At 45.5% G+C, this 23729-nt stretch overlaps 1 protein-coding gene across 3 annotated transcripts in view; it reads right to left on the minus strand.

Annotated features, from left to right (window-relative positions):
• MARF1 (meiosis regulator and mRNA stability factor 1) overlaps positions 1-23729 on the minus strand; it is a 45076-nt gene that overhangs the window by 8667 nt on the left and 12680 nt on the right. For all 3 annotated transcript variants that reach the window (XM_063143395.1, XM_063143394.1, XM_063143396.1), the window contains exons 8-22: positions 22834-23268; positions 20686-20852; positions 20447-20605; positions 17127-17316; positions 16499-16677; positions 15377-15457; positions 14960-15196; positions 12764-12883; positions 11239-11411; positions 10595-10815; positions 8879-9021; positions 7625-7758; positions 4996-5198; positions 3538-3765; positions 1967-2197 (exon numbers count right to left, since the gene is read on the minus strand). In XM_063143395.1, the coding sequence (XP_062999465.1) occupies positions 1967-2197; positions 3538-3765; positions 4996-5198; positions 7625-7758; positions 8879-9021; positions 10595-10815; positions 11239-11411; positions 12764-12883; positions 14960-15196; positions 15377-15457; positions 16499-16677; positions 17127-17316; positions 20447-20605; positions 20686-20852; positions 22834-23268 (2901 nt within the window). The remainder of the gene's footprint in view (positions 1-1966; positions 2198-3537; positions 3766-4995; positions 5199-7624; positions 7759-8878; positions 9022-10594; positions 10816-11238; positions 11412-12763; positions 12884-14959; positions 15197-15376; positions 15458-16498; positions 16678-17126; positions 17317-20446; positions 20606-20685; positions 20853-22833; positions 23269-23729) is intronic.

The following is a 23729-nucleotide window of genomic DNA, read 5'->3' on the forward strand; positions in this document are numbered from 1 at the left end:
AGGCAAGCCCACAGGAGACTCTCTTCAGACTTGAGTCCTAAGCTGGCTGCTAGGCTTCAGGCTAGAAATGGATAGGGTGAGACAGAGCTCCTGTATCTTTCACAGTGGCATAGAAAAGGGAATTTCAGCAGGGGTCATTTGTAGGCAGGCATGCAGCACCTGGCGAAATCCCCTCTTCATCACAACAGTTAAACCTGCAGGAGCTATGCTAGAGTGACCAGATACAAAAGAGGGCAGGGCTCCTACAGCTTTAACTGTTGGGATGAAGAGGGAATTTCACCAGGTGCTGCATGCCTACAAACAACACTTGCTGAAACTCCCCTTTCAGTACAGCTGTTAAAGGTACAGGAGCCCTGTCCTCCCTTCCATAGGGACACCCTAGAAACGGAGGGAGTTTGTCGCTGCACCTCACAACTGTCAGGAGCTGCCAGGACTCTTCTTCCCCAGCTTCCATCTTGATGTGACCTATATCTGCAGCTTCAACTCCTGGTCCCTACATAAAAGAGTGCTTTGGCTTCACGTCTGTTTTATTTCTCCTCTTGTTTTCAATGGCTCCAGGGGTTAAAGACCTCATTGGTTGCTGCAAGGCTGATTGAGCCCTAGCTCAGTTGTGGACCATGCGCTTTGCCCAGGCACATCAGAAGGATCTGGTAAGCAGGTGAAGGGAAAAAACGCTCTGCCTGAAACCTCGGGAGAGCAGCTGCCAGTTTTTATGCTTTTCAAGTTTTTAAACTCTGTTTATCTGTTTTTTAATGTTTAATGGTTTTAACTTTTGTAAACCACCTAGAGAGCTTTGGCTATGGGGTGGTATATAAACGCAATAAATAAATAAATAAACAGACAACGCTGGCCATATGGACCAAGAGCTTGCTCTGGTATGAGGCAATTTCGTTATGTTCCCAAGTGCATTTTATGGTTTGTTCATGTAAGACTAGAGCCTCGTGTGGCGCAGAGCGGTAAAGCAGCAGTTTCTGCAGCTGAAACTCTCCCCACGGCCTGAGTTCGATCCTGGCGGAAGCTGGTTTCAGGCAGCCGGCTCGGGTCGACTCAGCCTTCCACCCTCCCAAGGTCGGTAAAATGAGTACCCAGCTAGCTGGGGGAAAGGGAATAATGGCCGGGGAAGGCAACGGCAAACCACCCCGCTATAAGGCCTGCCGAGAAAACGTCAGCGAAAGCTGGCGCCCCTCCAAGAGTCAGTAATGACTCAGTGCTTGCACGAGAGGTTCCTTTCCTTACCTTTCCTTCATGCAAGACTCAGGCCTAATCTACACCAAGCAGGATATTGCACCATGAAAGCGGTAGATGGTCTGTGTCAATGGGCCCCAACAGTTGTCAGTGCACTCCAACACCGCTATAAAGCAGCAGTGTGGCTTCTGCCTTTTATATACCGCTTTCATACTGCCATATCCTGCTTGGTGTAGATTAGGCCTCAGTCACCATGGAACCTCATAGCAAGCCCAGCTGCTCCACATTCGCTGTTACGAGGCATTTCCTCCAGCTGTATTTTTTGGGAGGGGACTACCGCTCTCTCCAGTGGAGGCTGGTGGCTCTGATTTTGGTGGTGCTGTGTATCCATCCTGGGTCTCAGTCAGAACCAGCCAGAACTCTAAAGGAGCTCTCTGAGGTGCTGAACTTGGCTTTTGGGGGATCGGGTTCAGCACCCTGGCTTGCTCCTTTAGCGTTCTGGCTGAAACCCAGAATGGATGCACAGGCCGACCAAATTCGGAGCAACCAGCCTCCTCTGCCGTCATCAGCAATTGTTTGGTCTGCGATTTCCTTGTTTATAGCATTTATTTCAACTTAATAGGGATGCCTCAACTCTGCATCTACTCCAGCAACATTTTCTTAGGTGGGGAGGGGGGAGACCACTAACCAAACGGGAACTGATTCAGCAAGGAAGAAACAGAATGCTATGTGAGCACACCAGTGTTACGTCAGGCATCAAAAGCCAGGCCACCTTCCTTACCTCAATAAAATAAGGCACACTCATCAGGAGGTCAGTAAACGTGATGAAGCCATATTCACACGGATTGAGGGGAGAACCCTGGGTGCTTTCATAATGCCTTTTCAGCTCTTCAACAGAAATAAAGGTGGTTTCATCTAAAGTCATCAGAACAACCAGAAGCTGCGCAGTCAAAGTCCGGAGAGACTTTTTATTTATAAGCTGGAGCTGTTTACCAGAGTCGGTGTCGACAACCTGAAGGGGTTCGAATAAGGATAATCAAAACAAGATACAAGTCTGAATACACCAACATATATTTAGGGTTTCCTTAAAACACACGATTTCCGTCTCTCACAGGACTAGAACCTGGCTCATCCCATGAAGCTGATAGGCGGGAGGTTCAGGGCAGGTAAAAGGAAGGACTTCATGACACGGCGCATTGTGAAACCATGGAACTCACTGCCACAAGGCGTAGCGATGGCCACCAATTTGGATGGCTTTAAAAGGGGGCTAGATAAATTCCTGGAGAAGGTGATTGATGGCTACTAGTCCTGAAGGCTCTCTCAGAGGCAGTAAGCCTGTGTGCGCCAATCACTGGGGAACATGGGTGGGAGGGTGCTGCTGCACTTGCGTCCTGTTGGTGGGTTTCTCACTGTGTGAACCGACACTTGATCTGATGCAGCAGGGCTCTTCTTACGTCCTTAGGCTGTTTGCCTCCTGGATTGAAATGTGATGCAGCTACAAATGCGATCAATAATAATGATTTTGATCCCTCCATAAAATCCGCAACGTAAGGCTGTTGGTACGAGCCATGCCTCCGACACGCTTTTCACAGGTTTGGACAAAGAATCTGTTTCTTTGTACTCCTTATAATCGTCTATCCTCCTGCATGCCCACGAAGCCATATTACTCATTAAGGAAAAAAGAGCCTAGTAGAAATTATTTTTAATCGAGATTCTTGGGTTTCTATGGCAGTCTTATTATGCAGAGAAGTGACCTGAGTACATGAGTTCTCAAAAAGGCTCATGGACATGTTGCTGATGCCTTAAGAACATAAGAAGAGCCCTGCTGGATCAGACCAAGGGTCCATCTAGTCCAGCACTCTGTTCAGACAGCGGCCAACCAGCCGTCGGCCAGGGACCAACAAAGCAGGACATGGTGCAACAGCACCCTCCCACCCATGTTCCCCAGCAACTGGTGCATACAGGCGTACTGCTTCAGATACTGGAGATAGCAACCAACCATCAGGACTAGTAGCCATGGATAGCCTTTCCCTCCAGGAATGTATCCAACTCCCTTTTAAAGCAATCCAAATGGGTGGCCATTACTACATCTTGCGGTAGTGAGTTCCATAATTTAACTATGCGCTGAAGAAGTCCTTCCTTTTATTTGTCCTGGACCTCCCACCAATCAGCTTCACAGCAGCTGCTCCCCCTTACGTTGAATAAATGGAGAGGAGCATTAATCTTCAAATTAGCCGGCCTTTTTTTTTTTTTTTGTAGACGGACAGCTTTCTCTTCAACATCCCCCTGCCCCCTTCAAATCCGCCGTTGTCACACCAAGTCATTTCTCTTATGCTTCGTACCAAAACCTACCTTGATAACGTGGCAAAGCTTCTGCATTAAAGCCGGCACAGAGCCAACTTCGTAGTCCTGGAGCCGCAACGAGTAGCCGAATGTTTTGGCATATTCCGTGAGCACATCTGCCATCATGAGGCTTTTGTCTTTCTGAGAGCGAAGCAATTTAACCAACTGGGCAGCTAAAGCTTTGACCTGCTCTACGTCTGTTAGCGTAAGGACTTTCTCTTCTCTGCATTCCAGTACCTGAGGGTGAAAGTCGGCTTGGTTAGTGAAATTATTTAAGGGTGCCTCGGGAAAAGCCACACCAGCCCGAGGAAACAGAATATCGGCAAGGCATTATTTATTTATTTATTTAGAATATTTATATACCGTTCCCCATTGAAAAATTTCGGAGCGGTGTACCAGGTAAAATGAAAATAAAAACAGAACAAAACAGTTAAAACAAAATTTAAAAAGAAGCAAAAATCAGAAATCCAAGGCTGCATGTTAAAGAAATGCTTCCTGGAATAAAGATGTTTTCAGGAGGCGCCGAAAGGAGTACAAGGTCGGAGCCTGCCTGATCTCCAGAGGCAGGGAATTCCACAGGAGGGGCACCACCACGCTGAAGGCTTTTCCCCTGGTGGATTCCAATCGGAGGATGGATCTAGGTGGAACCACCAGGAGCAGGCCCTTGGATGACCTGTGACCGGGCAGGTTGGTAAGGGAGAAGGCGCTCTCTCTCAGGTATCCTGGTCCCAAGTTGTTTAGGGCTTTGTCCACAAGTAATTTCAACCATATGTAATTTTAACCATATGTAGTATAGTAAAATGTCAAGTTCGTATGTGTTGCAATGTTCTGTGGATTGAGCAATAAACGTACTGTTGTTGGCACTACCCAATCCTCTGTTCCACAAGCAGATGTGAAGACGTAAACTCTGCAGCTTAGGATACTAATCCAACACTGGCATTAGAAGACCATATGGGGAAAAAATCCTCTTCACATAGGGAACTAGCCTATCAAGGACAAGGTGGGCCTAGGACCCTTCTTCTTATCATGCTAGTTTCCTATATGCAGGCAACCTTCTTGTATGGGGGTGTTCACGAATGCGAGCCTCCCGGGAGATCAGCCTTCCTCAACCTGGGGCGCTCCAGATGTGTTGGACTACAACTCCCAGAATGCCCCTTCTGGGAGATGCAGTCCAACACATCTGGAGCGTCCCAGGTTGAGGAAGGCTGTGGTAGATCATCTGAAATGGTGCAGCCCACGGACACGTTGTGGAGATGGTGAAGTACACCATGGTGAAGTACTAGGCCTACAGTATTGTAAATGTTGCCAGGGAAAGGGTTTAAACCGACTGGTGCCACTACGAAGGCGACAAAGAGTTTGAGACTGAACTATGGGATTTTCAGACGTCCAACATGAACCAGCGGGAAGCAACGGTGAGCTTCGGGATGGCCAGTTGTCCACCTCTGCCCTGGATTATCCGCTGCCTACCTGCAAGACATCCGGTATGGCTTCAAAGAGTTCAAGTAGTTTGGTAAATCCATAAAAAGCAAGTTTGCACTGGCGCCCAAAGTGGTGGTGGTAGGACGGGATGAATTTATTGAAAGGCATGCGGAAATAGGGCTGATGGCGGAGGAGATCAATGACTTCCTTGGAGAACTGCTTTGTCCTTTCAATTTCCTCCTTGGTGCGTTCTAAGGACAGAGAGGAAATGCAAAAAATAAATGAGTGCTTGGAGGGGAAAAGGAATGTAAAGATGTGATTAAGGCTCAGTTCAGACAACATGTTAGTCGAACCTCCACTCAATGGTGGAGTTTGTAGGATGGTCCACCCCACACAGCATGTTCCAACTCCACCGTTCTGTGACTGAGAGCTACTGTGGAGTTGAGTAAAATCCATTGCGATGTTTGATTGACAGTTCCTCCGCCCTCTCTCCTCCCCATGATATCCCATCAGCCATTGCTGCAAAAAACAAAACAAAACAAAAACAATCCCAGCGGCTTTCCTAGAGTGGCACGCCCTCCTTTTGCCTCTCTTGCCAGGGAACTCTGTAGCCAGTGGGAAAAGTCCACTCAACGCAACGGAAAACTCCACGGAGCCCACCACACAACACTACGGTTGTGCAGGAACTCTCCTCTGCACAGGCTGGATATTCTGCGTGGAGTGTTTCCCCAAAAAACCTCCACCGTTGCATGGAGTTTTCCCCGCCAGAGACACATTACTCAATGGGGGTGTAAAAACTCCACTGTGTTCTCTTGCGTTGCTGTTAAATATTTCTAGGATTCCATTCTAGCATAAAAACGTGTTATTTCACATGCTTATTCGAAGACTCACCTATGCGCACAGAGAGAGAGATAGAGAGAGAGAGAGGAGGGGGATGTGACTGTAATTTCTACCAGACCTCTCGGCAGCTTGAGACAGTGGTATTCTTTTGCTTACCTAGGATTTGAGAGTTGGGGGCACAGATGACCACATCAGGGGATTTCTGCACGCCCCCTTGGCAGCTGTGTCCCCCAGGGTTCTCTCTTCTCCCTTTGTGTTTTTAAAATGTTTTTTTATGAAGCTGGTGAAATGGGGAATCTGAAGTCTCATCAGTATGCTGAGGATACCCAGCTCTATTCCTCTTTCACATCCGAATAAACTGAATCGGAACCCAGACAAGATGGAACTGCTGTATCCAGACAAAATGGAGCCGCTGTTAAGGGGATGGTTTAGCTGCCCACGTGGGTGATCTTTATATTGTTCTAGATGGGATTGCACTTCCCAACTCCCTTTGCCCGAAGGCTCGGATTCACAGCTCTGGAGAACTCCTTAATCCACATTAGTCATTGGAAGCCGAAGGTTCTTTAGTGCCTTTTACCAGCAGAAGCAAGTACACCAACTGCAGCATTGCTTGAACAGGGGTAGCCCTGCTTTGGTAGCCCCTCAGACCAGTGCAATGCATTGTACTTGGGGCCCCTATGGCATTACCCACATTTCTATCCCCTTAGGTACGTCTGCATGAGTATGTCTAGAGAGTGCGGAATGTTGGACTGAGTGGGTGTGGCTGGTGATGCTGTGGAAAGGGGGAGGAGTCTATATATAGAGGGAGCTGAGCGGTTTGAGAGGTTCGGTTGTTGATGGGGTTTGGAAGGTAGAGGTGCTTAGCAGAGTGATTTCTTCTCAGGAGCTGTGTGAGGAGTGAGTGAACATAAGATCATAGGGACTAAGGATTGTTATTATTAGATTTGTTTCTACCAGTATTCTTAAGAACAGGCAGGATTGGAATATAATTCAAAGGAACTAAGAACTGTAAACAACAATAAACATTTTCTTTATTTTGCTACCATAAAACTACGTGTCAGTTTGGCTGTGTCTCCTGCTCTATTGGTTCATAAATAAACACATTACATTAAAGCTTCAGCCCGCTATATTCACAGAGAAGCCTTTTCCAAATCTCCTTACCTTTTCCCTCTGCTATAAGGGAAAGGTTATATTTTTCTTTTTACCCCTTCCTCAGGTATTGAAGTGGTGGTGCTTAGCCTGAGGGAGGTGTGTGCGTCAAAGCCTTGTGTGTGAAGTGGTGGCATCGCAGCTCTTCTTGACGCTATTTTGGGAAACTGCAGCTAATACAGAATGTAAGTGCAAGACTTCAAATGGCTTGGGCCCCAGGCATTCCTTTCACTACCTATCATCCTGCACAGACGCTCTTCTTCAGGGCCTCCTGCTGGATGCAAGGTGGGGAGAGGACGTTTCCGGCTATGGGGCCTCACTTCTGGGACCCCGTCCCAGGGTGCAGGACCCACCTGGCACCTGCTCTTCCAGCACCAGACAAAGCTCTTCTTATTCTCCCCAGCCTTTATTGATCTTAGACCAGTCTGCTGCTTTAATTACTGTTCTGTCTGTATTTGATTTGTACTGAATTTTTAATGGAAACCGCCCTTGACTCTTCTTTGATAAAGGGCTGCATATACATCCCCCAAAGCAGCGAATTTATTTTAATACAGGCCCTAGTCCAGCACTGTCCATTGCAAGCTTTTTAATTCACTCACCAAATGCTACATCAGCCAAAAAGTCTACCTGGCACTATTGCCAGACCTGTAAAAAGAAGAGCTCGAAGTTCTTAAAAACGAGGACCCACCTCTCTTAGGAATACAGATTACCATTTCACTCTCTTGCTGAGATAAACAGATGGTTGTGTCCGGAATTTCTGATATTAGATCTACCAACTCGCACACTCCGTATTCAGTTACGTCCCAGTCTTTTGAAAAACACCTAGAAGTTTGAGGGAGAAGGGAGTTTGAAAAGCAGGGCCTTGTTAAGATAGTGGAACTAACCCAAATGGGAGCAAAAGTCTTCCCCACTGCTAGTATAGCCACACAGAGGCCAAGGAAAAACCAATAAATTCTTAGGGGGTTAAAAACCAACACTCAGATAAAACGTTTTCCCTGATATGGCAAAAAGCTCCCAAGATCTCTTCTTTTTTCATTGGTGTTTTACAAGGGATCTTCTTCTGCAAAACATCCACACAAGGGCAAATATTTCTCCATGCTCTGGAGTTCTTTGCATAAGCTATAGTACTTGGGGAATGGTTAGAGGCTGCCAGTAATAAATGGATTTAGTTAGTAAGTCAAGCCATAATTTGTCTACCCTTGGGTCCAGGAAGCAATCTAAGAAGGATCAATTTTATGTACAATGCTTTATACTAAAGCGCTATATAAATCATCATCATCATCATCCCTTTTCTTGATTGTGGCAGTTTTTCTAGACAGACATGATGGGCTTTGCCAGGTCATGCTGTCTTTTACTGATTCAGGAATTTCCTGACTATTGAGCACGTTCTAAGTATGACTGCTTTCTGGATGTTGGTGTGGATGTATTTTGGTAGCCCCAGTTTCCGAAAGTTTTCTGTAATTTTTTCCCCATGTGATCTGATGTGAGTAATGGAATAATTGTGAACTTGTCCTGTAGCCATAGTTCTTTAACTTCCATGGCCAGTGGTGTATATTTTTCTCTTGTTTCCTCTTCCTTTCGTACACCATTTTTGTCATTACGTATTGCTATGTCAAAGAGGTATGTTTTTTTTTTCTTTTTCATCTATGTCTGGCTGGTTGCAAGGTATTGTCTTGTCCGTATGAAATGTTCTGTCCCGGTATATTTTATGATCTGCATTATCCAAGATTGTTTTGGGAGGCTATGGATAGTATGGTATAGGTTGTTTGATGGTCCCATTTTTAACACTGGGCAATCTCAGTATTTTAAAATTCAGCCAGATTAAATCCCACACAATCCCACAATGGTACCTCCCCGAATCCACAAACCTTTACATTAAAAATGCTTGACGCTTGAATTTATAACACAGATGTGTACCTTCCACAGCTATCGCTATACATACCAGTGATAAGCCTGTAAGAATTCTCTCACAACAACTTGTTTACTGGCCTGGGACTTCAGAAGCTTCAACAAATCTTGAGTAAACCGTTTTACCTGGGCCCTGTGTGTTAAGGTTAACAAGCGCTTGGTGCCGATTCCAAGGATCTAGAACAAGAACAAAAGGTATATAAAGTGTGTGGTTTCTAAACAGCCACAACATGAAGTCACATTTTAGATATATAGCCTCAAGGGCTATGGAGGCATCGTATGTGTGAGGGTAGACAAATACACTTGCAAATCCAAAAGCAATGTTTACAGCTGCACCCTACTAGTTCTTCACATCAGTACTGACACCTTTCAACAAGAAACCGTGCAACTCAGACAGATGCAAGTGTCCTGATTCACAGCAATAAAGCTACATACCAAGAGGCTAAGGGTCAGAGAATACTGTCTAAGCAGCAGGGAAGGTAAAAGGAGTTAACTTATCCTGTCCTAGGGGACTTCAGTATAAATTAATTGTTAACAGTAGCTTTTTCAGAAGGAAAACTACAAAGAGTCTTGTGGTACCTTAAAGACTAGTGCATTTATTCTGGCATAAACTTTTGTGGACACAAAAGCTTAAGACAGAATAATTTTGTTAGCCTTTAAGGTGTCACAAGACTCTTTGGCATTTTTGCTCCATCGGGCTAACACGACTACCCGTCCGGACATTGTTTCTAAGAAGGGCATTTACAATATCTCTGGCAAGCTGAAGACTGGAAGACACCATGGCATCTGGATATAGAACACGCTAAAGCGATGCGTGGTTTGGAGGTCCTGACTTATGACACACTGAAGAGTCCAAGCGATGAGTTGAACTTTGTGTGGCTAAGCAACAGGATATATAACACACAGCTGGGAGGGAGCTGGGAGTGGGAAGGGGAGGGCTGGGAGGGAGCAGGCGGGGGAGCGGCTGGGAGGTGGGGAGCTCAGAAAGAAGGTCAGGTGGCTTGCTAGCATATTCAGGCCGCAGGTAAGTCCTATGTGTCAGCAGGCACGTGAGCGGCTGGGAGAGAATGGAGCGAGTGGCTGGGAGGGGGAGCGGCTGAGAGGAAGTGGGAGAGTGGCTGGGGGAGAGGCTGGGAGAGAGCGGGGGAGAGGCTGAGAGGGAGCGGGGGAGCGGCTGAGAGGGAGCGGGGGAGCGGCTGGGAGGGAGTGGGGGGAGCGGCTGGGAGGGAGTGGGGGGAGCGGCTGGGAGGGAGTGGGGGGAGCGGCTGGGAGGGAGTGGGGGGAGCGGCTGGGAGGGAGTGGGGGAGCGGCTGGGAGGGAGCGGGGGGAGCGGCTGGGAGGGAGCGGGGGGAGCGGCTGAGAAGGAGTGGGGGGAGTGGCTGGGAGGGAGCGGGGGAGCAGCTGAGAAGGAGCGAGGGAGCGGCTGAGAGGGAGTGGGGGAGCAGCTGGGAGGGAGCGGGGGGAGTGGCTGGGAGGGAGTGGGGGAGTGGCTGGGAGAGGGGGAATTTCAATGGACTCCTGGTCAGCCTCGTGCTCAGCTTTTCTGGGCAACTGCGGAAAAGTATAATACTGAGCAACACAGTACTAGCACGCAGATGGTCTGCCTGAGTCAAGCTAGTTCACAATTACTACCCTTACACCTATAAAAAGTTAACTTCACATCACTCTCTCACAGCAAGCGTTTCTCGTTTCACGCCAGCCCTTTGCATGAGCCGACACGGCTTCAACAAAACCGCAAGGCTAAACTCACTTGCAAGACATGAGGCACCGCTTCCAGTAACTCCAATAACTTGGAATATCCATAGTCGGACACGCGACACTGCTTTGCAAAATGGTGGTGGTACATTGGGATGAATTTACTGACAGGCATGATACATGAGGGCTGGTTTTTAAGGAGGTCGATCACTTCTCGGCTGAACTGAATAAGTTGCGGATTGCCCACCGGACTCTTCGAGCGCAGAAGCCAAGGCTCTGGATGGGGAAGGAAGCACACGCATGGGCTCAGAAGACAGGGGCACAAACGGAACGGGATGAGAACTACGGCAAAGAATGGGAATAAGCCAGAATAGGAACATGGCGAAAATGGGCGAAGTTATCACATTCCGGCAGAGTCAAAAACATTAAGATGAAGTGCTGGACTAGATGGACCCTCGGTCTGATCTAGCATGGCCCTTCTAATGTTCCTACGGCAGCCATTTCGTGACAGTGCCCACACTTTCTCAAACTTCCTTTTTCATCAGCTGAAAAAGGTTGGAGGACCCTGTTCTAGGTCACATTCTATGGATTGCAAAAATCACACAAAGGGATATACCGTAATGGTTTCTGTTTCACTAACGTCAGGAACAAGTCTCCAACCAAGAAACATACATATTATATATAGAATGAAATACATACCTGCAGAGGGAGGCGGTGGCTTGTTATGTGTCCACTTGACAACTTTAATGCCATTTTGTGCAGTGGAAATATTAACACCAGGAACGCAAGTGATGAGGTGCTCCAGAGGAACACCTCCCTGGCCTTGCACTACTTCTAGATTGCCGAATTCAGAAGCATAGCAGTCAGGAAAGCTGTAGGAGGCAAATCAAAATACGGAAGTGTCCAAGCAATGCTTATAAGCCTACTTCACAGACTTACTTATTTATAATCAAGACTTTGGTAAGTCTTGTAGCAAAACTAGCAACCTTTAAATTATATATTGCAACTGTTGTGTACCCTTCTGTGCTTAGTATCAGCCTATTTTATTAAAATCTAAATTTGACCTGTTGGTTGGCATGACTTTAATTTGGTATGATCATTTAAAGCCCTAAACGGCTTGGGGCCAGGCTATCTGAAGGAACACCTCCTCCTATATGTACCTGCCCGGACCCTCAGGGGGTCCTTTTCCGTGAGCCCCTGCCAAAGGAAGTGAGGCAGGGGGCTACCAGGAGGAGGGCCTTCTCTGCTGTGGCACCCCAGCTGTGGAACGAGCTCCCCAGAGAGGTTCGCCTGGCGCCTATGTTATACTATTTTTGACGCCAGGGGGGAAACCTTTTTTATTTTCCCAGTATTTTAACATTCTACCATCTTAGTCTTTTAATTTTTCTGTTTTAAATCTGTATTTTAAATCTCTGCATTGTTGGTTAGTTTTATTCTGGCTGTAGTTTTATACTGTGTTTTTACACTTGAAAGTTTTATACTTTATAAATTGTACTTTATGGTTTTAATTTTGGTGAAGCGCACAAAGAGCTTCGGCTATTGGGTGGCATAGAAATCCAGTAAATAAATAATTAGACCAGTCGCTGACTTAGAGTCAGTGGAAGCCAGCTATTTGATAGGTATTTGGAGTCACACATGGATCTGCAAAAACATAGGGCAACTTTGCGACACTTAACACAAGGCTATATACATTTTTATGACTTATGGACCAAAAGACAGTTGCTACACATTTTATGTTCCATGCTGCACAACTTGATAAACCCAACTAATTATTATTATTGAGGACTTTCTCTTCTGCTGCTTCCAGACTGCGGAATGGCCTGCCGGAGGAGACTCGTCAACTTGACAGTCTTTTAGCATTTAAAAACGCAATCAAGACTGATATCTTCCGGCAGGCCTATCCAGTGGAATTTTAGGATGCTTTTAGGATATTTTAAGGATGTTTTAATCATGTATATACTATGGTTTTAATCAGTTTTTATGTGTTTTGTATATGCTGTTGTTCCCCGCCTCAATCCAAGTGGAGAGGCGGGTAAGAAATAAATTATTATTATTATCTCATGCGATTTTGCAGTATTGAGCACACACGCCACCTGGTTATATAGAGATCGAATATCTTCACATGCTCAGATCCTAAAAAACGATGCTCTTGAGGGTTGTGTGAGAAATCATTTCGCCCAGATCCTTCCTGCACACGAGAGCAAGAGCGAAAGAACCCTCTTACCTGAGCAATGGCACTGTCCCTTCATGGGTCTGCAACAAGCTATGAACTTGTGGTGCGAAAGTCTTCAGCGACAAAACCACAAAGGGAACTTTGTAGGAGTCAGGGTCAAAGTCATGTTCACTACAGTAACAACAAAAACAATAGTTAGTTATGTTTTATACTGGGCTGAGAAAATAAAGTATTACCTTCAGTGCAGTCCATAATGTGTTAAGCTGGAAAAGCATTTTGAAGTTACTACTGAAGAACTGTCTTATGCATGTTTACAGTAGAATAATAGAATAGTAGAGTTGGAAGGGTTCTATAAGGTCACATTGAGTCCAACCTCCTGCTGAATGCAGGACTCCACCTTAAAGCATCCCTGACAGGTGGCTGACCAGCTGCAACTTGAATGCCTCCTTTAGTGTGGGAGAGCCCATGACCTCCCTAGGTCATTGGTTCCATTGTCGTACTGCTCTAACAGTCAGGACGTTTTTCCTGATGTCCAGCCGGAATCTGGCTTTCTGTAATTGGAGGCCATTATTCCGTGTCCTGCAAGAAGAGATCCTGGCCCTCCTCTGTGTGACAGCCTTACAAGTACTCGAGGAGTGTTATCATGTCTCCCCTCCGTCTTCTCTTCTCCAGGCTAAACATGCCCAGTTCTTTCAGTCTCTCTTCATAGGTTTTGATCATCCTCTGAATCCCCTCCAACCTGTCTGCATCCTTCTTGAAGTGCGATGCCCAGAACTGGATGCAATATTCAAGATGAGGCCTAACCAGTTGCAAACAGAGGGGAACCAGTACCTTGCACAATTTCGAAGCTATACTTCTACGAATGCAACCCAGAACAGCATTTACTTTTTTTGCAACCACATCACACTGTTGGCTCATATTCAGCTTGTGAACTACAGCAATTCCAAGATCCTTCTCACTTGTAGTATTGCCGAGCCAAGTAAGTGATACTAGTCCAAAGTGAAGTACAATTAATAAACAGATTAGCGGGTCTTCACTCCTAGCATTTTATAAACCCATGAGATTGCATTTAATCTGCCTGGGTGTGAGCCATCTTTCACACCCAGGAAAGAAGCACAAGGGCTTTAGGTCAGAGAATATGCTTTGCATGTGAAAGGTCCCAGGCATCCCTATCACTGAAGCCCTGGAGAACGCCTGTAGACAATGCTGAAATAGACAGACCAATGGTCCCACTCAGCATTAGGCTGATTCCTGTATTATGTATTATTGCATTTATATCCCGCCTTTTTTCCTCCAAGGAATCCAAGGTGGCGTACATAATCCTCCTCCTATCCATTTTATCCTCACAACAACAACCCTGTGAGGTGGGTTGGGCTGAGAGTCTGTGACTGGCCCAAAGTCACCCAGTGGGTTTCCATGGCCGAGTGGGGACTAGAACCCAAATCTCCTGACTCCCAGTCCAACACTTTAGCCACTACACCACACTGTCTTCCTAAGGTCCTGTTTAGATCAGGAAGCTAATTGAAAACAGGCGTGGCTTCGTGGCAATAAACAGAGAATGGAGTATGTCTGACAGTTCTGCAGAGTATCTTCCCTTATAAAACACACACACACACCCCTATGAAGAGAGACTGAAAGAACTGGGCATGTTTAGCCTGGAGAAGAGAAGATGGAGGGGAGACATGATAGCACTCTTCAAATACTTAAAAGGTTGTCACACACAGGAGGGCCAGGATCTCTTCTCGATCCTCCCACAGTGCAGGACACGGAATAACGGGCTCAAGTTAAAGGAAGCCAGATTCCATCTGGACATCAGGAAAAACTTTCTGATTGTTCGTGCAGTACGACAATGGAATCAGTTACCTAGGGAGGTTGTGGGCTTTCCCACACTAGAGGCATTCAAGAGGCAGCTGGACAACCATCTGTCAGGGATGCTTTAGGGTGGATTCCTGCATTGAGCAGGGGGTTGGACTCGATGGCCTTGTAGGCCCCTTCCAACTCTGCTAGTCTATGATTCTATGAAAAGCAAACCCAAACCCACTTTCCAGATTTGGGGTACAATCGTATGCATGCTTAGACAGAAAAAAAAAAGTCCCACAACTCTCAGCATTCCCCAGCCTGCACAGAACTGTAGGACTTTCCCCCTGTTTAAACATGCACAAGATTGCGCCCTTAATAAAGCACAATGTTCTGGTACGTTCAACTTCAATTCCAGAGTCGGTCGGGAACATCTCAAACACAGCTTACCTGAAGTCTTTGATTTTGCAGTGCTGTTTGCAAACGGGTTCATGATATTCCAGTTCTTCAAATATGATAGGACTACAATTAGCAGAAGAACCATCATGGGACTGTGAAGATCCCAAAGGACTTTGCCTAGCTTGACTGCTAGGTAGGAGGCACACAAGTCGTCCATTGCCTTGTTCACGGATCGCTACGAAGTCGGTTAATTTATACAAGTCTGATACATTTAGCTTGTGCCCAAATCTAGACAAAAATGAGAATAAAATGAAGATTGTAGTAAAGTAGAAGGAAAGGGGGTGATAAGACATGCCCCACTCCTGCAGGGACTACTCATTTCAAAACTACTAGTAGTCACAGGGAATTACATTATAAACATACAAGATTCCTTAAAATTAAATTTGAACGTGCAAGTTTCACACCTACTTTTTCTCATAGATCTCTGTGAACTTGAAAAGAGGCAGGCAACACGCTGGAGCATCTTGAAGTATAGAAATGGCTTCTGAACTGCAAATGGAAAGGTTATGGGGTTAAAAGAGGTGCAGTGGATCACTGTATTCTTCTCAATGTTCTCCTGGACTTAACTCTAGATTCACCAGACTTCTCTATGAAGCTTGAGCACTGATGTAGCAGAAAGGAGGTATTTAACTTCAACTTAGAGAGGCAGAGTGAAGCTCAAGAGTTATGTACAACTGATGTCAGAAGTTGAAATGACATCTAAAGCTCTCAAGGGTTTGTGCATCTCCACCTGCAGTGACAAACACCATTTGATATATGACTTAAGGTGACCTGAAATCACTCATGCCTACTTCAAGAGTTGGCCTCCACCTAAGCTAACAGAATCAAGCTGTCGAAGTAGCTGTTCTTATGTTTATGTCTATTCTAAAAAAATTCTGGCTCTACTCTGAACCCGTTATTTCTCATCTTTCCTGGTGTACAAAGAAAACAAATAGATCCTTACACCTTCTTCGGAGAAAGCAATTTTATGGCCCCTAGACAACATCTGGGGAGCCATAGGATAGTTCAGATTCCTAGATCTGAGATTGGAAAGAGGGCTTGGACCTCAGGCCCAGGAGTCTGAGCTCCCTGCCCCCTCCCCCTGGGCACGAAGAGAACCATCCTGGCTGACCCTCCAAGGTCGCAAAGGTGACCTTGGTGAGGAGGGAAAGGGGTGGTTCTATGGGCACGGAGGGGACTGGGGACATGAGTTATACCCAGCCCTCCTTTGCTCCCCCTCCACAGAGCTTAGCTAGATGGGCAAAATGCCCATCTAGCAAAAATGCAGAGCGGGACAAATGCAAAGGCAAAGTTCACCTGCACACTTCTCCCGCTCTGCATAGGATGCCTGTCAGCCTCTACATTCAGAGGCTTGTTAATTATATCCGAAGACTGGTAAAGATTCTCTCAGTATTATCCTCCATGCTAAAAAAACAAGAACAAAAAAGCCTTGGGATATCCTCTGAAAATTACCCAGTTTTCTAAGAATCTTTCACAGTTTGCCTTCAGTCAAAACTACTACAGAAGGTAATTTAGCTTTTTATTTTTTACCTAACTAACGCCAAGGACTTATTGGTAGCTCCTGTAGCAAGCGAGACCTGGATCCTTTTGCTGCCAATTTTGCATCTGTGAAGGTTGTTGACAGCACTGATTGCTTCTTGTAGACTCTCCATTTGAACTATAGCCTTCAGCTGATAATCAGTATGAGGACTGAGCTCTACTGTCTTTACCTAAAATAAGAGATCATTATCACCACCACAAATTGGAAACTTTGAACTTATTCTCATGCTCAAGATGCCCAAAAAGGATCTGGAATCTTTACTGCCCATCATGTGTTTACAAATTTACTAAAATAGCAACAATAAAACAACACCCCAGGCATTGCAAGTTCAGGCTTATGGGCATTTAATAAGTAAAAAAACTGGGCTGGTAATGCAACTATTGCTTCAAACTCTGCAAGAGACACTGGAACACAGCAGTCCTTTGACCTTGCATTTAAGGCTTTTATTCATTCTGTATGACAATTATACTGGAAGTGTTAAATGCACGGTTTTATTAACTAATTGTCAGCTTCCATTCTTGAGCCGCAAATGCACAGCAGCTGCCTAAGCTAAGCATGTAAATAAGCATTTGTGTGACCCCCAAGAACAGGTAGGGTAAAATAATTGTTAGGGTTTACCTTCCCATGCTTAGAGAAGGTTTCTTGCAAGGTTTGTTGAAGCTCCTTCCTGGATAACCTGTAGTCTATATTGCTAATCTGAATGTCTGCTCCATTTGCAAAAGGATCTGGGCAGTCTGTATTACCAGTATGATTTATGACATTGAAGGTGAGCGGAGAAGATCTGTTTGAGACATTTGGGGACACGCTCCTGGTGGAATAAGGAAGGAGAAAAGAGAATTTTAGCGTTATTCATTGTACTGTACAATCCCCACAAGCAGAGAGTGAGATCCCTTTAGGCATTTACAGATTTGTAAGCAAAGGCACTTCACTCCTCTCAAGAGACTGGAGAAGGTTTTCCGTCCTATGAAGTCATGCGCTGGTTTTAACATGCAAACAAAGTGCTGGTTTTAACGTTCAAAGCCCTAAATGGCTTGGGGCTAGGTTATCTGAAGAAACGCCTCCTCCCGGACCCCAAGATCGTCTTCAGGGCTCCTTCTCCGCGAGCCCCTGCCAAAGGAAGTGAGGCAGGTAGCTACCAGGAGGAGGGCCTTCTCTGCTGTGGCACCCCAGCTGTGGAAGAAGTTCCCTAGAGAGGTTCACATTTTATTTAATTTATTTTTATTTATTTATTTACATTTAAATACCGCCTCATAGCCGAAGCTCTCTGGGCGGTTTACAAAAGGCAAGATTTGGCCAGGAAGCCAGTTTCTAAAGTAAGACTTCCCTAAGCTTGCGCCCTCCAAATGTTTTGGACAACAATTCCCATCAACCAGTATGTCCACTATTGTCAGCGATGATCTCAGCCATCATCACCTTGGAGGGACAAGGATGGGTGAGGATCTAATTTATTTCCTGTAAGAACATCTGCACATGAACCCTTAAAAGGAAATGTTCACGCACCCAAGGAATGTGTATCAGTTACGTTAACAGCAATCCTAGTTGCTCTGCACTCAGCATGGCACCGACGTTATACTCTTTTCAACGCCAGGTAAAGACCTTCTTATTCTGCCAGTACTTTCATCATAGTCTTTTAACCTTTCTGCTTTAAATCTGTATTTTAAATCAGTATTTTAAATCTGCATAAATCTTTCTATCGCTGCTCGGTTTTACCCTGGTTGTGCTTTTACGTGTTATTTTTATTGTGCTTTTATACTATTGTTTTGTTTTATACTTGATTTGCGCCTGATGGTTTTAACTTTTGTGAACCTCTCAGAGAGCTTTAGCTATTGGGTGGTATAAAAATGCAATGCAATGCAATGCAATGCAATCAATCAATCAAGTCTCAGTCATAATCATCTAACAGGTTTATTCCATGCCACACGGACTGGGGGTGCAGATATTTGTTTGCAATTAACACGAGGCAACGAATTCACACCACACTCCTTCCTCTGCTTCCTGGAACACAAACCCACACCCACCTCAACTCTCAAAGCCTTGTACCAATGCCACATTTTTTGGCAGAAACCACACACAAGTTTCTCTTTCTCTCTTCCCTCCCATTCCTTATTCCTTGCGTGTCGTGCCTTAATTAACTGATTATATGTAACACGTGAAGTCATTATCCCTCTCTACTCAGTACTAGTGAGACCACACCTGGAGTATTGTGTACGATTGTGGGCACCACATTTCCAGAAGGACGCTGACAGGTTAGAAGAGGTTCAGGGGAAGGCAACAAAGATGATACAGGGACTTGAGGACAGGCCCTATGAAGAGAGGCTAAAGGAACTTGGGATGTTCAGTCTGGAGAAAAGGAGACTGAGGTGAGACATGTTAGCCGTGTTCATTAAGGTACAGAAAAGGGGACCAGATGGCCACAACTATTTTCCATGGCCACAGAAATTACTACCCAAAATAAAGGGTATAATATAAGTTACAGCCAACTAGAGTCTGATTAAACATAAGGAAAAACTTTGTGACGGGAAGATCGGTGGAACAGCCTACCTACAGAGGTTGTAGGTTCTCCATCTCTGGAGGTTTTTAAGAAGAGGCTGGACAGCCACCTTTCATGGATGGTTGAACTGGTTTTCCTGCACATTGCAGAGGGTTGGACTAGATGACCCTTGTGGTCTCTTCCAACTTCACCACTCTATGATTCTACGAACCTACTCTGGGAGTCTTCTTGGCTGAGAAGCAGCATAAAGGTAATTCAAATAAAGAAATAAAGAGAAGTGCAACAGTAAACCAACGCTCACAGGTACACAGACCTTACTTGCATGAAGAGAAAGGAAGAGACCACCAAACGCCATCACAACTTCACAAACGTCTCCAGCCCGACTCGGGGTAAGAGCTTCCCTGCTCACTTCAACACTAGGGTCAGATTCATATCTGCACGAACACCCACACGGCATGCTGGCTGGCCACTGTGTGAACAGAGTGCTGGACTAGATGGACCCTCGGCCTGATCCAGCAGGGCTCCTCTTATGTTCAGAGCCATCCCTGACACGGGAGGCCAGGTGTTCCCTGCTCTCGCCAGGGTACTTATTTATTTATTTATTTATTACATTTCTATACCGCCCAATAGCCGGAGCTCTCTGGGTGGTTCACAAAAATTAGAAACATTCAAACTATAAAACAACAGTATAAAACCATAATATACAAAACAATATAAAAGCTCAACCAGATAAAAACAGCGGCAATGCAAAATTACAAATTTAAAACACCAAGTTAAAATTTATTTATAGACTGTTAAAATGCTGGGAGAATAAAAAGGTCTTCACCTGGCATCTAAAAGCATACAATGTAGGTGCCAAGCGAACCTCCTTAGGGAGCTCATTCCACAGCCGGGGTGCCACAGCAGAGAATGCCCTCCTCCTGGTAGCCACCTGCCTCACTTCCTTTGGCAGGGGCTCACGGAGAAGGACCCCTGAAGATGACCTTAGGGTCTGGGCAGGTACATACGGGAGGAGGCGTTCCTTCAGATAGCCTGGCCCCAAGCCGTTTAGGGCTTTAAATGTTAATACCAGCACTTTGAAATGGGCCCGGACCTGGACTGGCAGCCAATGAAGCTGGAAAAGGACTGGCATGATGTGGTCTCGTTGGCCAGTCCCTGTTAGTAACCGTGCTGCCCTGTTTTGCACCAGTTGAAGTTTCCGGACCATTTTCAGAGGCAGCCCCACGTATAACGCATTGCAGTAATCCAAGTGAGAGGTTATCAGAGCATGGATCACTGTAGCTAGGCTATCTCTGTCCAGATAAGGGCACAGCTGGTATATCAGCCTAAGCTGATAAAAGGTGCTCTTTGCCACTGAGTCCACCTGTGCCTCCAGTGACAGTTCTGGATCCAAGAGCAACTTACAGAAGACGACTTACAGAACATTGGGTTTCAAATAGTTGCTTACCTCGATGACCAGCAACTTTGAGATATCAGGATTGGACTGAGCTGTCTTGATGCAGTGAGCATGCTGAAAGCGGACGGGAAGCTGACTTGGAACGTGTCATCCTTCTCTTTTCTCTCTACCGGGGAGTTGTTGATGCTTCTTGCTGCAAACAAATCTTTCCTGCGAAAAAGAGAACGGCGTTATTCAGTTTGTCATTTTGACTGATGGTTTGACAAAAGCCAGACTTGCCTCTGACATACTTTTGATTGCTTTTATGAATGGATTCTCCTGTTCCGGTTTTTCTCGTCGCTGGGGGTATCGAACTTCCTGCACTGAGATTATTTTGCAATGAAGCAACATCTTCTCTTAGCTGGCCTTGGTGGTTCTCAGATGCTCTTGCAGTCTTTGACTCCATGCGACACAGTTCCTTGAGGGGAGGAGGAAAAAAAATATAAGTCAGCGAGCATGGGGGGATATAGTCACTCAATCAGTCAAATTTATTACTTTTGGCCATACAATCACCAACCAAATAGAAAAACAAAAGAAATTATGCATATAAACGTATTGCATGTAACACATGATATACAAAATTTTAAAAGTATGGAATAGCATGTCATGGGTGATCCATATGTGATCAACTCCTTTAGAGTTGATGGCTAACTCTGCTATGTGTTTCTTTCTGATTTTTTTGGCAGCTGTGGCAAACAGAGCTACATGCCAACTCACGTATTTATCTATGTCCACTAGGAGGTAAAAAAAAAATCACTTCCAGTGGGCTCTGGTAAGAATAGTTTTCAATTAAGGGTGCCACAAATCGTTCCCTTGGGTCATTGTATAGGGGACAATGCAAAATGTAATGGACAAGGTCCTCTGACTCAGGATGACCACAAATACTTCTGTTGACCTACAAAGCTTTTCACTGTCTAGCTCCTTCCTATCTCTCCTCTCTCATCTCACACTACTGCCCCGCTCGTGCTCTTCACTCCTCTGATGCCATGTTTCTCACCTGCCCAAGGGTCTCTACTTCCCTTGCTCGGCTCCATCCATTTTCTTCTGCTGCCCCTTACGCCTGGAACACTCTTCCAGAACATCTGAGAACTACAAGTTCAATCGCAGCTTTTAAAGCTCAGCTAAAAACTTTTCTTTTTCCTAAAGCTTTTAAAACTTGATTTTGTTCTGACTTTATACTGTTAGTTTTACCCTACCCAGTGCCTGTTTACCCTACCCTGTGCCTGTTTGGTGCATTCTCTTCCCCTCCTTATTGTTTCATTATGATTTTATTAGAATGTAAGCCTATGCGGCAGGGTCTTGCTATTTACTGTTCTACTCTGTACAGCACCATGTACATTGATGGTGCTATATAAATAAATAATTAATATTAATATTAATATTAATAATAATAATAATAATAATAATAATAATAATAAAATATGCTCGTTCATTGGGATGCCCCTGTGCCTCCCACGGGAGGATATAAGAAACTGAGTTTAATTGTGGTACTTCAAAGCATTTCCATTGTATAGAGTTGTCTCATAAAATAGTTTCACTTCCCAAAGGCTAAAAACAATCAAACAAAATTAACAACCCCACAACCCATGATGATGTAATTAACATTCAAAGCTCTAATTGGCTTGGGGCCAGGTGATCTGAAGGAATGCCTCCTCCCATATGGGCCTGCCCGGATCTTCCTTCTGTGAAGATGAACGAGATCAGAAACTGCCAAACGCTTTAAGCTCTTAAAAGGTGTGCGTTGACAAACATGGAAGGGCAAAATAGTGCCCACAACAGAGGAATGGCTACTGAAGATGTTTGAGCTAGCGGAGATGGAGAAACTCAAAGGCAATAATGAGCGAAAAATCGACTTTTAAGGTTTATAACTGAATGGGAACCTTTTGTAAACTTTATGAAGGGACGAGAAAAAGATGACTTGTACATCTGGGGATTCAACCAATAACGTAGAAAATGTTAAGAGAGAAATTAAAGCTTTGGATAGAGCAAGAAAAAATAACAACATTGTTACATACTTTTGCTGGGGAGAATATTGGAAGAACATTTTATTTTTGTGGCTTCTCTTTGTTTTTTGCTTTGTTTGATTTTTTCCCTGACTGTTAGAGCAGTACGACAATGGAACCAGTTACCTAGGGAGGTTGTGGGCTCTCCCACACTAGAGGCATTCAAGAGGCAGCTGGACAAGCATCTGCCAGGGATGCTTTAGGGTGGATTCCTGCATTGAGCAGGGGGTTGGACTCGATGGCCTTATAGGCCCCTTCCAACTCTACTATTCTATAATTCTATGTGTGCGTCTGCCTATATGTATTATATTTTGCTCTGTAGTGTCTTTTATTTATTGGTGTTTGGAAACAATAAAAAAGATTAATCACAAAAGGTGTGCGTTGTGAAGTCGGTACCTGTAAGCTCTTCACACTCGTGTTCTTTGGAGCCGACCCATGGACTTGAGGGCCTTTCCCTGCAACTGTTTTGGCGGCGGAAGGTTGATCGTTCGACTCCCTGTTCAAAAGGCAAAGCTTTGTGTTCTTGTTCACTTTTTTGGGAGACTTCACTTTTTCCGCTCCGGTAGAGCTTGCATTCTTGGTTTCAGCAAGTTCTTTGTTTTTTGGGGTAAAAGACACAACGATCCTATTGCCAAAGACATCTTCGTTCTCCATGCGCTTCTGGGCGCGTTCGGCGCTATCCTGATTTAAGAAGCGGAGGATCGCACTGCTGCCAGAAATAGTCAAGACTTTCCCACCGCAGTTGTCCGACAAACGGCGGAGTCGGTAGCAGATGCTTTTGCTGTCTCGGTTCGCCGGCAGGTTGTAAACATATAACAAGGTATGGCATGCCTAATTTCGGAAGGGAAAGGTTTTAGTGGGCTGAGAGAGAAGCCGGGACACAGAAGCACAGGTGAAGAGTTGGACAAGGATGTTGTATTATACATTGACACAACCCACAGTTTTAAGGACTAGTTGCTGTGACGTCACTGACCCTTACACTAGGCCCGTGGCATCAATGTCTCTGCAGAGGCCACCAGTGAGGGAGGAAGCAGCAGCCAGGTACCTCTCCACCGTGCCTGGGTCCAGCTCCAGCTGAGAGCCCCCTCCCTCCTGCCACCAACTGTCTCTGCAGAGGCCACCAGTGAGGGAGGAAGCAGCAGCCAGGCACCTCTCCACTGTGCCTGGGTCCAGCTCCAGCTCAGAGCCCCCTCCCTCCTGCCACCAACTGTCTCTGCAGAGGCCACCAGTGAGGGAGGAAGCAGCAGCCAGGCACCTCTCCGCCGTGCCTGGGTCCAGCTCCAGCTGAGAGC

Source organism: Elgaria multicarinata, chromosome 17 (genome assembly GCF_023053635.1).
Source record: "Elgaria multicarinata webbii isolate HBS135686 ecotype San Diego chromosome 17, rElgMul1.1.pri, whole genome shotgun sequence".
Lineage (NCBI taxonomy): Eukaryota > Metazoa > Chordata > Lepidosauria > Squamata > Anguidae > Elgaria > Elgaria multicarinata.